Here is a 14183-nt window from a genome sequence, read left to right as displayed (position 1 = left end):
AAATCCAAGTTTTTAATACACTCAGATATTAACTGTAAGCAGTCATTGTTTCTGTACGTGGATTTCACTCCATGCTGCTAATAAAACTGTAATTTCTTTGTGATCGCACACAGCACTTGATATTATATCTTCCAACATAATGTAGCTGATCTCTTCCCTGTCTGTCTATAAGTCAAGATCACATCTACACTGCTGAAAGCAAAGTATTTCCTTAGTGGGCGTGACGGATGCTTATGGCCAAGTCTGGCAGCAGATAGTTAACCATCCAGACGCTTAAGCCAGTGGAAACACCCGCTTAAGCGTCCGGGGCCGTACACGTCGGGATGCGTCCACCAGTGGAAACGGGGCATAACTGTGTCCCTGCATGAGCACAGGTTTTGTTAAAATTCCCCAGAGTTTTTCAGATAAAATGAAGGGACAGATATATATATATTTTTTTTTATTGGAACCTGATTCTTGCTATCCTCACTATTAGAGCCAATTCAGAATTTTATATTGGCTTGAAATTTTACTAAGAATTATACCTTGGCTTTAGCTCAAAAATTTTTCCCTTATTCATGATCCATGTATTTTAGGGTCAGTTTAAGTGAGAATCACACCAACACTATGGAAGTTGTCAAATATGTTTATACTGTTGGAAAGTTGTATCTACTTTTTGATTTAGGCCTAAACAAAGACAAACTACTGTTTAAGTAGGACAAAAATATACATTTTAATTATCTCCATCAAAATAATTGCTCTAGAGCAAAAACCTTTGAAAACCACGCTTGCCATGGTCCCTCTTATGTAATTGCCTAATTTCCGCACTGGGTTTCCTCTATCTTGGTACAAATATCAGTTTTGTACTTCACTGTCTGCATTCAAGGCCAACCTACCAGATACCATTTAACAACTCCCCCACCCTCCCATTTTGTGTTAAAGTTGCAAGAACATTTAAACATGGCAGGGCTTTGGTATCTTCTTCTACATCTTCAACACATCAGCCTTTGTTGTTGCCCGAGTCCAGCTTCTCACAACTATGTTCTGATCTTTCTCACAAAGATAAGCAACTCAAATGTCTCTACTAAGTAGCACAAGAAATGTCTAACATGAGGAACCACAGTAGCTCTCCTCTCTTGTGTTGATCCTAAGCCAAGGGTCATACAGTAAGCTTCAAAGCATCAGCCCTCCCCTTGGAGTTCCCCCTTTCGGCAAGCCAAGCCATGATGAGAGGGAAGAGTCAACATCAGATACTGGGAGTGAGAGCAGCCCTACTGATTAAAACACAGCCAAAAAAAGCAACACAAAAGCTCAGAATGTCTACAAAATGCTTTGATAAGCTGGCACTCATTAGGAGAGAAATTGCAACATACTTTTGGGGGGCCTGGTTTTGCCCGTGGGCAAGAAGTGGGAAAACTGTCCTTCGTGATTCAGTTTATATGGTTTGGGCAATAAATGTATCTAAATTATAGGATGGTAGAATTAGGGTGAAGACAGATCAATTAAAAATACTTAAGTGTTTAACACAGTAGTGCTAGACATCTCCCCAACTGGAGCTGTGCAACAGGGCTCTGGTGAGAAATATGTTTAGAATGTTAGACAAAACAATATACTTAAGAAATGAATGAATATAGCCCTGTGTAGGCCTACTTATGTGCTCTCATTACACTGTAAAATGTTGTATTTTGGTGTGTACAATTGTGCAAGTGAAAAATGTCCAAACTACACCAAAAATTCAGTACAAAAAAATAAATAGTAGAATGATCACTGGGAACGGACAACCAGTGAACACCAGTCTCCAAGATCAGCCCTAGGAAATCAGAATATGTTATGAACCTATAGAAGGCAGTCTTTGCAATGATCAGGTATCATATTGGCGAGGCTATGTATTCACGATAATGTATTGCAGTATTTTTAAATATCTATAGATAAAAAAGGTAATTTTACTTGTTGATCTGAAGAGAAGCTTTAGTTATTTTTTATTTTACTCTAACTCACAAAATGACCATTAAGTACTGTAATGAAAAGCAATCGCTCACCAAAAATAAAAGTTAAATTCTACATCGTTTCTCCGTCGTCGACTGGGTTAGGTTATTTAATACAAAGCACATCTGCTTCTGTCTGTGATTCAGATATTCTTTTTTTTTCCACATAAGCAGCAACTGGGAGACGTGACATTGCTTGGTAACAACGCATGCGTTTCACAAAATTAAGTGTATTCTTGTCAGTTCTATGAAAAACAATTCTAACAATCCTAAAGTTACTTACTTTAGTTAGTTAAGCAGTTGTTATGATTACTGCATTACAACTCGAAGTCAAGGCCAAAATATTTGCAGACCTCGTTTTCGTAAATGTCATAAAATCAAATGCCATATTCACTTATTTCAGCAGACAGAGTTGCCTATGCATTTTGAAACAAGTTAAATTAGGCCGTATTGCAAGATGCTGTTTCTAGGGAGTAATGCCACCCTCCATCTTCCTTCAAAACCCCTAAGGGGTAATGACACGTACAATACCGATGTTCTAATTAAAACCACTTAAACGATACACAAGGACCTAAGCTAAGATAGTTAAAATACAAAAACCAACGCTATGTTTCACCAGTTGTGCCATTTCCAACATAAACGCACAGTAGCCCGGAGAGAAAATAAATAGTTTCGGGTCCCAGGTCTAATTTAGTGCTAAATTGTGTTAACCCGACGTACAAAAGTGATAAGGAACCAAAATTCATACTCAAGATCCTAACGTTGCGCGATTAAAACCCACGCTGTCACTGTTTAGCCATCACTTTTCTTTCCACTCTTTGGCTTCTGATGCTTAAATTAATATCCCTCTGGACTCATCTTCCCCAATAGCCTTTCCAACTTACACATGACCAATCGCGTTTTGCTTGCAGGGTCGGCAATACAAAGTTCTATTTCTAAGAAATCAAAGAACGGGGGGACTTTTCAGATTATAAAGCATTAATTGCAAAGTTTCACCAGTTGTAGTATAATCTGATAGATTGGTTATCGTAGTTTGTTTTGTAAAGACAGACAAAAATCAAGTCACAGGTGAGCGAAATCGAGTGTTCACTCGGTGGGCCACTATCACTATCCCTGCTAGTTACAGCTCGGACGCCTTCACAATCTTGCACAACTTGCAAACTGTCTTTGGACGTGTGTGGGTCTGCAGAGTTGCAATGTATCGTTGAATCAACTGGGATGCTATTCAGTTTAATTTACCTTCATTGGCTTTCGCCAGAAAAATAAAACACGTTGTTTTCTAACCATATGTAGTAATGAAAGGTTTCGTTCGATGTCCGTCTTTTTCCTGTAATCGAGATGTTGTTGACACTATTTCTTCCGGACTAGATTATATTGCAGGAAGAGTTCAAATTGTACCATGGACTAAAATGCTCATAACTGAGCCGCAGATACCCGAATTATACATTTCAGAGCAGTCTTAAACTATAGTTTTGTAAGCTTCAGGGGATGCCTAAAAAGGTGCTACAAATATACGCGACACACACACAAGCATTCTAGAAAATATAAACCACCACGACAGTAAACTTCAATGTAATCGCTGGATCTGAATTACAAGGGTAAGCCTGTTAAAAAACAAAAACAAACAAAAAAACGTATTTTTAGCCGATCCTTGTGTGACACGAATCCACGTCCACGTCCTACAGCTAGAAACCAAAAAGTAACAAGACAACCCACCCCAAATAAAAGCAGATTTCGGTTACCAGTTCCGCTTACCTTTAATAATCCGTTCGGTGGTCGATTGTTTATTCTGGTCTTTCCCAGACATCTTTCACCTCGTCTCACCTCGGCAATTTGAAAATATTATAAATCCTCCGTGTGTGTTTATTCCTTCTTTTTCCCCCGATTTTCAAAACCAGGACAACCCAAAATGGGAGTTCCTAGGTTGGTTGGGAGGAATAACCTGTGAGGGGAAGGGGAGGGGGGAGCCCGCTTGATAAACGAAATTGTATTCGTAAATGTTGGTCTTCTTGTCTCTCCCTTTCGTTAGCGATCCAAGATCCTAATAGTTTCTCTCAGAATCAACCAAGCCCAAAAACTTAAAAAAAAAAAAAAAAAAATGCAGCCCGGAAAAAAACGATTCTGCAAATCCAGTCTCCCCACTTTTGCCGAGTAAAACTGTTTTAATGCCACAATGTTTAGCTGCTGGTCAATTTTTTTTTCTGTATTTCGTTGCTTTCGGGCCTGTGTCTGCCTCGCTTTTCTATCTCCCTCTCTTTCTCGCTCTATCTTCTAGTCTCTCTCCGTGTTCTCTCGGATTAAATTCTATAATCCTCCACAAGCGGATTTCCTACAACATGGCGGCAAGGAGTCAGTCGTTGAAATGCACTTTGGGTAACGTAGTGTTTAGACCTTTCGTGACAGAGAACTTGTGGCAGAGAAACACTACATTTCCCTAAGACCCTTGCGTCGTAATAGTTGTTTGAAAAAGCCTGGTGCGTGGATGTCAGGGAAATGTGGTTCGCATTCACATCATAGTAAATGGTCATTAGCGCCTCGAACTACATTTTCCAGAACACCTCGCTCCAAAAAATAGTACTGTGCAAAGTGGTTCGGGTAATGTCGTTTTCAGATGGTGCACATTACACGACAACTCAAGTGACAATATTACGTACATGTGTGTAATTTGTATAGTACCTAGTACTGAATCAAGTTAATACTTTTATATTACAATCACTTATGTTGCGTGCTCCGTTTCTCACGTCAAATACTATGTTATGATGATTGATGGAGCTATATAGATTGAAACAGATTTACATCAGATCAAAACTCGTTTTTAAAAAAAAATCAGCACTGAAAGCAATTCTGAAGATTTTAAGGAAAACCTAGACCTTTCACACAAAAAAGTAATAAGATTATTTATCATCTAAACAAAAATAAATCAAAGAGAAAACAGCCTGGAGAACATTCAGAGAGTAGATGGTATACTAAATGGTGAGCTAACATGCTTAAATAGGAAAGTCTGCTTCTGTCAAACCTAACAAAGTAGTATGGCAAGATGTGTGTTTGAAGGCAGAAGGAGACAGAGTAAACGATTAGGTTCACCTGTGTTCCTGTGGTAATAGGTCAGAAACGAGGGCCCTGTTTCAGAAAGCAGGTTTAACAAACTCTGAGTTGGAACCTGAACTCTGGGTTGACTAACTCTGAGCTGTCAAACTCAGAGTTTTCGGTTTCAGAACAGATGATAACAAGTAGTTCAATCAACTCTGAGTTGGGTTAACTCGGAGTAAAGCGCGTGCATGAGGAGCTCAAAAGCCCTCATCAATAGAACGCAGAGAACACGATTCAACATGGCAACAGGAGAAAAGGGCTCGAACCTCTTACTTCTCCCGAGTGGATTTAGACATATTAATGACTGCATATGCAGAATATGAGTATATATTTAAAAAAAAAAAATCAATACATTAGCAGCAGCAAAAGAACGTGAGCTGGCGTGGCAGAAATTTGCTGACCGAGTCAATGCATGAATATTAATTGAAAAAAAAAGAAAAAAATTATCTCGAGTGTTCCACTTATTCAACATTTATATATGTGTGTGTGTGTGTGTGTGTGTGTGTGTGTGAAATAGAAAAATAGAAATTCAACTGCTGGAACATCAGTTAAAGGTGGGTGAGGTGCACACAGGTGGATGATTTTACTTGTTTGAACAACACAAAAAATATTAACTACTGTACTGCATTTGTACTTGCAGGAAATAAAGAAGACTTCATAAACAGAAAGGCATATTGTCTTTATTTGACACTGGGGAGGTGATGGGTCAATCAGAAATGATGGTAGCATATTGTGTCTCAATGCTCTTCCATCTCATGCGTCAGCGGGGTGGTCAGGGTCGTTATCAGGATTGTTCACTGGTTCAGTAGGACATTGTTCTCCTCTAATTGTGGCAATGTTGTGGAGAATCACACATGCCACAATCATGCCACATGCACTTTCTGGGGTGACCCTGAGCCTACGAAGGCACTGGAACCGGGCCTTGAGCATCCCAATGGTCATCTCTACCCTGGCTCGTGTCCTGCCGTGAGCCAAGTTATAACGTTGCTGCGGGCCTGGCTTGGGCTCAGGATCAGGGTAAGGGTTCAGCAAATAGGGCTGGCAGGGGTACCTCTGTTACCGAGCAGGTAACCATCGAACTCTCCTATGATAATACAAGGATACAGTTATCAGCTGCAATAGGAGGAAACTAAATATTGATTGTAATAGGATATAGCTATATATATATATAAACTCACCACGGGCAAATCTAGCGCTCAGTGTACACTCACAAAATATTTGCGAGTCATGCACAGAGATTTCTGCGGAGTATTTGTGCTTCAATATCAACTGGCTCTTCAAGAAAAGGACACGCCATGTCTGACACCTCCTTCAGTCCGCAGGCTGCAGCTAAAGAGGAGTTAGTTAAAGAAAACCTGCCAGCGAGCAGGTCAGCTTCACGGAGTATGTTGCCATAGTAAGAGACTCAGAGTTGAGTTGAACTGGCTGTGAAACCGAAAACCCAGAGTTTCCTTCAACTCTGAGTCAACCGAGTTTTCACTAAACCCGCTTTCTGAAACAGGGCCCAGAGCTAGAAGTTTGAATTGTGTGAACACACCTGGAAGTTGGAAGGAGAGTTCCTAGAAAATAATAAAAAAATACTCAGTTTGATGAGGAGAGATGAAGACAGAAGTAGACCATACAATTGCAAAGTTTAGTATGATGGTGGCGAGCATAGATGATCTGAAATAACACATTAACAGAGACTGCACGCATTTCTCATTTTGTATTACTGCAGAGACCGTTCCCTTCCTCTTCTGTTCATTTCAAAGAACTGCTTTTCAATAGAGCACAATACACAGATCTGCTGGCTTCTTCAACCTTGATGTCATTTATTTCAATGTCCCCAGAAAGAGCTAATTTGTATGTGTGTTTTATTGCATGTGTGCATTTAAATGTATAAGCCCATTTGTATTATATTGTAGCAATGTGCAATGTCATATTTTAATGTGGCTGATTGCCAGCATAATTCCCTCAGAATCTTGAGACTAAGATTTTTAAAGTTACTATCAAACAAAATACAAATTAGCCATTATAATTTAATTAAAAAAAAACCTTTATTTGAGAAAAAAAAAAAAAAAAAATTAAAAAGACATTTTCCATTCCATACATTGAAATAGCACACAATTGCAAAGAGACAACACATTGAAAAACAAACCTGTATGTACAAAGAACATTTCTACATGTATATTTTGATTTCATGAACAAATCAATAAATATTAAAAGTACATCAGAGAGAAATTGCTAGAGAGTGCAGAGAGGCAGAAGGCAAATTGATTATTTTCCCTGTCAGTTATTGTCAACCAAAAATGGCCCCCTTCCCCAGCACACACACTGCTGTCAGTTGAGCTGACTTTGACAGATTTAGTAGATAGGGCAACAGTGTAAAGCCTTGGTCGTTTCACTGACCACCACCAGTCTAATTTGACTGCTCCAAAATCAGGTGAAAGGAGTCAACTGAAGACAAAGTAGGCCCTTGGGACTACATTTGGACAACCTAGCGTTAACTAGGGATAGGTCAACTCTCCTGTACATAATGTAGATTGTGTGCCTCGTTTCCGACACCAACCAACATTGGGACTTCTACTTTTGCTTTCATTGAACATTGCATACCATAGATCAGTTTTGTATACTTTGGATTCTATGATTCCTCCATCAAGGATGCTTATGCGTTTAATATTGCATGGACAACTCCCCCTCCCCCTCCATACATAAAGAAACACTTAACATACAGCCAACCTCGGCACATGTCAGATATTCATTTTAATTTCTGTTGCTCACCTTGCAGACCTGAGTGGATTCCAGCAAAATATATGGGAATTAAAGCTTCTGGACAAACAAACATGTAAAAGAAAAAATAAGTCCAATGCAAGACTGAGATATAGTTCTTCTGTATTATTTACTTAAACTAACAGATTCGGAGTTTCCTGGTAAGCTAAACAAAGACCAAGAACCACTTCAAGAGATCCAAGATAAGGTTTTTAAGCTTATATAAAATGCATAAGGGCAAGTTTATTAGATCTATATTAATCTATGGCTTAAACAAAATAATAATAATAATAATATGTAAACACAATGGGAAGTGCATAGGGAGCATAGTTTTAGTTCTGTAATCAGTCACCATTAGATGACAATGCCATTCCAACAAAGCTTATAGTATTAAGAACAATTTGAATGCACAATTCAAAACAAACTTCTGATACATGATAGATCAATGGCAGTCACATGATTTAGTAAAGGTTTGTTTACTACAAACAAAGAAAAGTAGGCAATTATTGCACAGACTCCCAGTTCAGTTCTATGCAATCACAACTTTGTAATGAAAAATGCTTCAGCTTTCGATGCAGAAGACACTACCAGGTCATATTGTTCTGTGAGAAATACAAGTTATTTGGAAAGGAACAAGGGGAATAATGAATGTACCAATGAAACCTACATAGATTTTTCCATATCTACACACATAAATCAGCATGTCCACCATAACTGTACGTAACTGCAACAAAAAACTAAAATCAGAGAAACCAGCCTTCGTAGGCTAGCTAGACTTTCGCTCTCTAGTGTTCCAGCGGTATCACTTCACAATTACAGCCAGGAACAGCACTCGGTTGAACTGCTTCATCTCCTGACATTTCTAGCATTGTTTCTCATCTTTACTTCTCCAAACACCTTTTGCAAAATTTGCATCAGAAATGGCGGGAAAACATATGGACAATTGCATATTCATATTTGAAGGAACCTACCTATATAAGTAATGTATAATACAATTTCCATTACAGTAGCTAATGTCAAAAGTTATCAAGAAAAAAAAAAGGAATATCACATTCCAGCCTAGAGCAGAGTGAACTATGAGGCTTGTTTTTGGTTTAGAATTTAACCATTTGAAGACACAAATATATATACGTTGAAGACATAATCTGCATATAACTTTTCCTAAGAGCAAGTTACTGAAACTGATGACTACAGATTGATCTTTGCTTATCTATTTACTTACAAACCCTTTTTATAAATGCTTATATCCAATAGAAGGCGCAGTGGCTTTAGAATAATAAGACTAATGTGCAGGTGCCATGTTGCCCTCCTGTGGTCATGAAGGGACTGAAACCTAAAAATTTGACTAAAGTTATTTTCTCTCCAAGTTTGAGAATTAATCTTGCCTGTCACAAAAATGGGGAAGTAAAATTTCAAGTGCTTGAAAACAATGAGGGAAATATGACCCCATGTTTCATAAAATGAACAATTAACAGCAAGAACCCCATGCTGAAGAAGCCAGACTTATTATCATTTGATTAAAACAAATATATCAATTTGTGAATGATTCACATATACTGGGGTCTAAATCCACAACATTTGGATTGTGTCAAGACCAATTTAAAGCTAGTGGGAGAAAAGTAAATCCTTAATGAGGTACATGCCACCTCACAAAAAAATAAAAACTTTTGAATTTATTACAAAACAATATTGCAAAATATATTATATTTAGTGTAGTGCAGTCTATCCCACTCTTTCACCTCCTCCTTCCAGAGTAAGAATATCGGCCTTTTTTATACAGTATTGCAAAGATAACCAACCAGGAGAAGTTCATTCTACCACAGAAATTAGCAGAGCTGACAAGCAGGTAATGTTTTTCTCAAAGCACCGAGATTAATAGTAAGTTGCATTATATCACTTTTAGGAACAAGGACATGAAAGAGGTGGGGAGATGCATTTGTTGATTCTCAGATGCCCCTAAACTAACTAAAATTTACCGTGCTGCCCAACCCCAACAAAAGTGTTACATGCATATATTGAACACAACAAATTTGCTGCACCAAGTGAGAACTTTAAACGGTTTCACAAACAAAGGTTTTCGCCAGGAAGCATCAAATTATCTCCTTAAAAGAGACAACTGTTAATTGCAACGCAAAGCGCACTACCACACATTCAGCTGAAAACATTCCGCAGGTGAAACTCAGAATGCCCATGAACAGAACAATCAGAACACTGCAAATGTTCCCTTCATCAAGACTGAAGCAATCCAAATCCCCAATACAACATACAAATTTCCATTGAACCCTCTGTCAGCTTAAAAGTGCATCTGAATCACCTGGTTCTAAATACTTGGAATACTTGAATTGTCAAAGTCGTTTGTTCAATTACATAAATTACTGGTCCTTGAGGTCTAAAGGGTGGTAAGGCATTTGCTCCCAACATTCTGCAAATGACAGGCTTCGATGCCTGATGGCAAGAAACTAATCTTCACAATAGTTCTACAGCTATCAGCCATGGAAGATCTCATTTCTCATTACCAAACCCGGAGTTCTTCCATACCTCATACAATAATCTGTTTTGGTGATCCCAACCTTCAAGAATACGTCGCCTATATATTCTATAGAGGCTGTCAACCCAAGCTTAGTGCACATTTCTATCGAAGCTGAGCTCCACAACACTAACACTTGGTTCATTGGGCCTTTTTGCCTATTGTCAGGTACTGAAGCATTGAATATGGTTCATGAAAGGGTTTGTTTCAGTCAGTCACTGGAAGATCAATGGGAAGAAGAACCTGAAGTGTACTTCAGGGTTGAGAATAAATCTTCTAGTATTTTTAGGGTAAAGACCCCACAGGGAAATGAATGAAATGTAGATTTCAATACATCTCTCTCTCAACCCTAACACTTCCATAACCATAAGCCTAATCCTTAGGCACATTTTTTTTTTTTTTTACTTCCCAGTCTTTAAAAGCCACAAAGATTACTTCAAATAAAGGCAATATGGTCTAAAAAGCAGATCCTTTTGTCACTTTTTACACATGCTTCTTATTATATAAAACATACTATTTGTGATCTTGAAGGCTCGGTTTTAAAATGGTTTATGGTCAAATCCCATAAAAAGTGAAGCAGTAGTAACTGTCAGTCCTGGGCATTAGGATATTACATCAGTCTGTCAATCTGCAAGAAGAAGCTAGACCAGTTGCCATAAGAATGATGTGTCCGACTTTGAATACATTGGAAGGAAAGATGTAAATAGAGCTGGATGAAACACAGTTAAACAAAATAACATAAAATGACTACAGCTGTGCTGCTAAGTAATGACATGGCAGGACTGAATGGAGGACCTGCAGAATGGGAGCTAGTGTAGCAACTGGAATCATACACGAGTATAATTATAATGTAGCAGACAAACCCCAATATTAGCTTTCAACTTGCAGCAAAAATTTGATATCAGTTTAAAAGTATCTAGCTCTTGCAACCACCTAGATCTGTATTGTAAAGTAAGTTGAGACTACTAACCATTATTATTCATTAATTACCATTATTTTTTAAATACTATTTTAGCTACATCAGTTGCAAAGCTGGGGTAAAAACTACCAGTTCAAACCGTTAGATAATAGACAATCACAGGCATTAGCAATGGAATGGAAAATGTAAACTCCATTTCTTGAGAACTAATCCAACTTTAACTTCATGTTGTCTTGGTTTTTCATTTTCACTACAAAAAATAGACACTTATTTCTATTCATTTCTATGTTTTGTTAAATTTTTGTTGTCTTCAGCACTAAAATATTCACTAAAAATATAAATAAGTATAGATTTTAAAATGTCATCAATATGATAACAGCTGAGCAGCTGCCTGTGCAAAGTAGTGTAAACCACAGAGAGCATCTCACATCTGAACACAAAAGAACAAATAGGATACCCTGTCTGTCTCCACTAGAAGAATGCACTGAGCTGAGCCTTCCTAAAGACTAAACATAAACCTGCTGCATTACACTAATACTAGGCTCTAGTGAGCTCTGGGCTATTCAAATAGTGTAGTTGTAGTGATTCCATTCAAATAATTAATATTGTGCTTCTGCTGCAGGCCTGTCAGACTCCAGTCCTGGAGGTCCAAAGTGTCTGCTGGATTTCATTCCAGCCCAGCACGTGGCTCCTTAATTGTTCTAATTAAACAATTAAGATTTAAGACTCTGAAAAGTTCTATGGTTTCAATGTTTTGAGTAAATCAACCAATTGTAAGGTAGCAGGTATACAAATGATATATTAAAAGTAAATTATTACATTAAATAATTGGAAGCTCCTGTTGGAACAAAAACACTGTGCCCACACCCCCCCCCCCCCGAACCTGGACTGGTGTCTGACACCCCTGTTCTACTGTGTACAAGCTCTTGGGATACAGTTCATGGAGAGTTGGGGAACCTTGTGTTTTCATTCCAGATGGATTACTCGATTACTACATGAACTGAAGTATTTCACTATTTAGGAGTAAGATATCAATATTCAGTATTTTATTGTAATTATGCACACACACCTACACACAATATTAATTAATTAATTAATCTTGACAAGAGCCCTAAAATTAGATTCCTTCTCCCTGGAAGATATCACTTACATCATTTCAAATTTTAGCTGTACAACACACAAGCAGACAAATGTGCTTTAGGGCTTAGCAATAGCCGCAGACCTACACGAGACACACTGTATACAAAAGCAATTGCATCAAAGCAGCAATTATGAAAAAAAAAAAAGCCCCAAAATGTAAAGCTATGGCAGCGAAGAGCTACAAAATAAACAACAAATAAACAAAAAGGACCCCCCAACAAAAAAGCCATCTCTACAGAACAGCCTGTATTTGGTCTTTGTTTCAGTCCCAGAGATTTGTTTTTGCTGGTCTTTCCAAACTTGCTCACTGACAAACAAGGCCTCCATTTGTGAACGAGGGCCATTATAATCTAATACTCCATGGCAACCAGACATCGTCAAGGCTCAGTTGAAGTACAAAGCCTGAGTCTTCATAGGATGGGAGCAGAGAAGCTTTGCTGGAGCACTGCAGAAGCATGGTTACACTCGGACATTAGACCAAACAGCTGTGAAGAGAATTCGTCGGAACTTGCAGAGCTGCGATTGTGTTCTCTCAAACCTCTTAAGCTGTTCTGCCGGAAGCTGGGTTACAAAATCACAGCCTGTCAAAACACTAAAACCCAGCAGACATTCGCATAACTCTGTAACACCACATTAGGTTTCCATGGAGCGTTTATACACCATGATCCAATTTCCAGTAGCTTAAGTAGACCTCTGGAGCTGAAGAATCTCTAGGGCAGTGTATAAAGGAAGTAATAATAATAATAATAATAATAATAATAATTTTGGAGAAAAGGTTCAGGTCATAGAGAAGGTAGTTAGGCAGATGGGACCAGGCCCGGCCAGGCGCCCTGCTGGCTGGTGTGTGATGTCCCAAAGTCAGAGCCCCTCCTGAGCCCAGGTCTATCCCAGCTGTATCTGCCCCGAATACATGGTGAGAAGCAGCATGATGATAAAGCCAGTCAGCAAGCCTGCATTCTGGATGGCAAAGCTCACCAAGGAGCTGCCAACCCCTCCTTCCTCTTCCTTACTGACCTCATTCATTTCAGGGAACTGGGAAAAGAGGGGAGAGTGAGAGACAGATAGTGGTATGAAAGATAGATGTCTCCAGATAATGTGGAACTCATGACTGTCCAGGTCTGTTGAAGTGCCCTCCCATCAGGAATGAATGGATCCAATGCATATACAGTGAAAGCAAGCCCTTGACATTGATGGGAATATTGTGATGGCGTGTATGGATTTGTGTTTTTAAAAACACACTGGCAAATGTGCATTATGCAGCACCAGCTAATTAAATGGAATAGATTTATTTTTTTCAAGTTACCACCCCAATAATCTATCTGTTCAATCCTTATGTTGTCCATTTCGATTGGTACTTATACGTGCCCTTTCACAAGCAACTGGCTCCGTATCCTCACTCCCATCTTATTTAATTTGAGTAAGCTACTTTAGGCCTAGACTGTGGTTTCAGTTAACACTAGCACCGCCATAGCCACTTTTTGAGTGCCTTTTGCAAATCAAATGTAAATCTCTGTGTATGTGAATTTCTCCCGCATGTCCATTTGTATGCATTACTAAATATTTGAATAAAATACAGTTGTTTCAGCTGTAAACTCACCTAGGCTTTGTAATAAAATCAGCCATTGTGAAAGAATGAGGCTATAGTCTTGTTGAATGCTGAAACACGAATTTCTACATATCATATATTCATATATTATCATTATTTTATTAGCAGATGTAACAAAATACACACAATTGAAGAATCGCACCTGACATAGCTCTCGTCTGCCTGTCCTCTAATCAGATTCCTTTGGAA

General features: G+C 38.5%; 2 protein-coding genes across 5 annotated transcripts in view; both read right to left on the bottom strand.

Annotated features, from left to right (window-relative positions):
- ppp3ccb (protein phosphatase 3, catalytic subunit, gamma isozyme, b) overlaps window positions 1-4293 on the bottom strand; it is a 113413-nt gene extending 109120 nt beyond the window's left edge. The window contains exon 1 of one of the 2 annotated variants that reach the window (XM_066714522.1): window positions 3720-4293. In XM_066714522.1, coding sequence (XP_066570619.1) covers window positions 3720-3771 — 52 coding nt within the window. In that variant the 5' untranslated portion in view covers window positions 3772-4293. The remainder of the gene's footprint in view (window positions 1-3719) is intronic. The other variant, XM_066714521.1, reaches the window with a different exon arrangement.
- Window positions 4294-12272: 7979 nt separating this feature from the next.
- slc39a14 (solute carrier family 39 member 14) overlaps window positions 12273-14183 on the bottom strand; it is a 35340-nt gene continuing 33429 nt past the window's right edge. For all 3 annotated transcript variants that reach the window (XM_066714517.1, XM_066714516.1, XM_066714518.1), the window contains exon 10: window positions 12273-13420. In XM_066714517.1, the coding sequence (XP_066570614.1) occupies window positions 13271-13420 (150 nt within the window). In that variant the 3' untranslated portion in view covers window positions 12273-13270. The remainder of the gene's footprint in view (window positions 13421-14183) is intronic.

Source organism: Amia ocellicauda, chromosome 9 (assembly GCF_036373705.1).
Source record: "Amia ocellicauda isolate fAmiCal2 chromosome 9, fAmiCal2.hap1, whole genome shotgun sequence".
Classification (NCBI taxonomy): Eukaryota; Metazoa; Chordata; class Actinopteri; order Amiiformes; family Amiidae; genus Amia; species Amia ocellicauda.
Note: the sequence above shows the minus strand (reverse complement) of the source record. Positions and strands in the feature narration are given on the sequence as shown.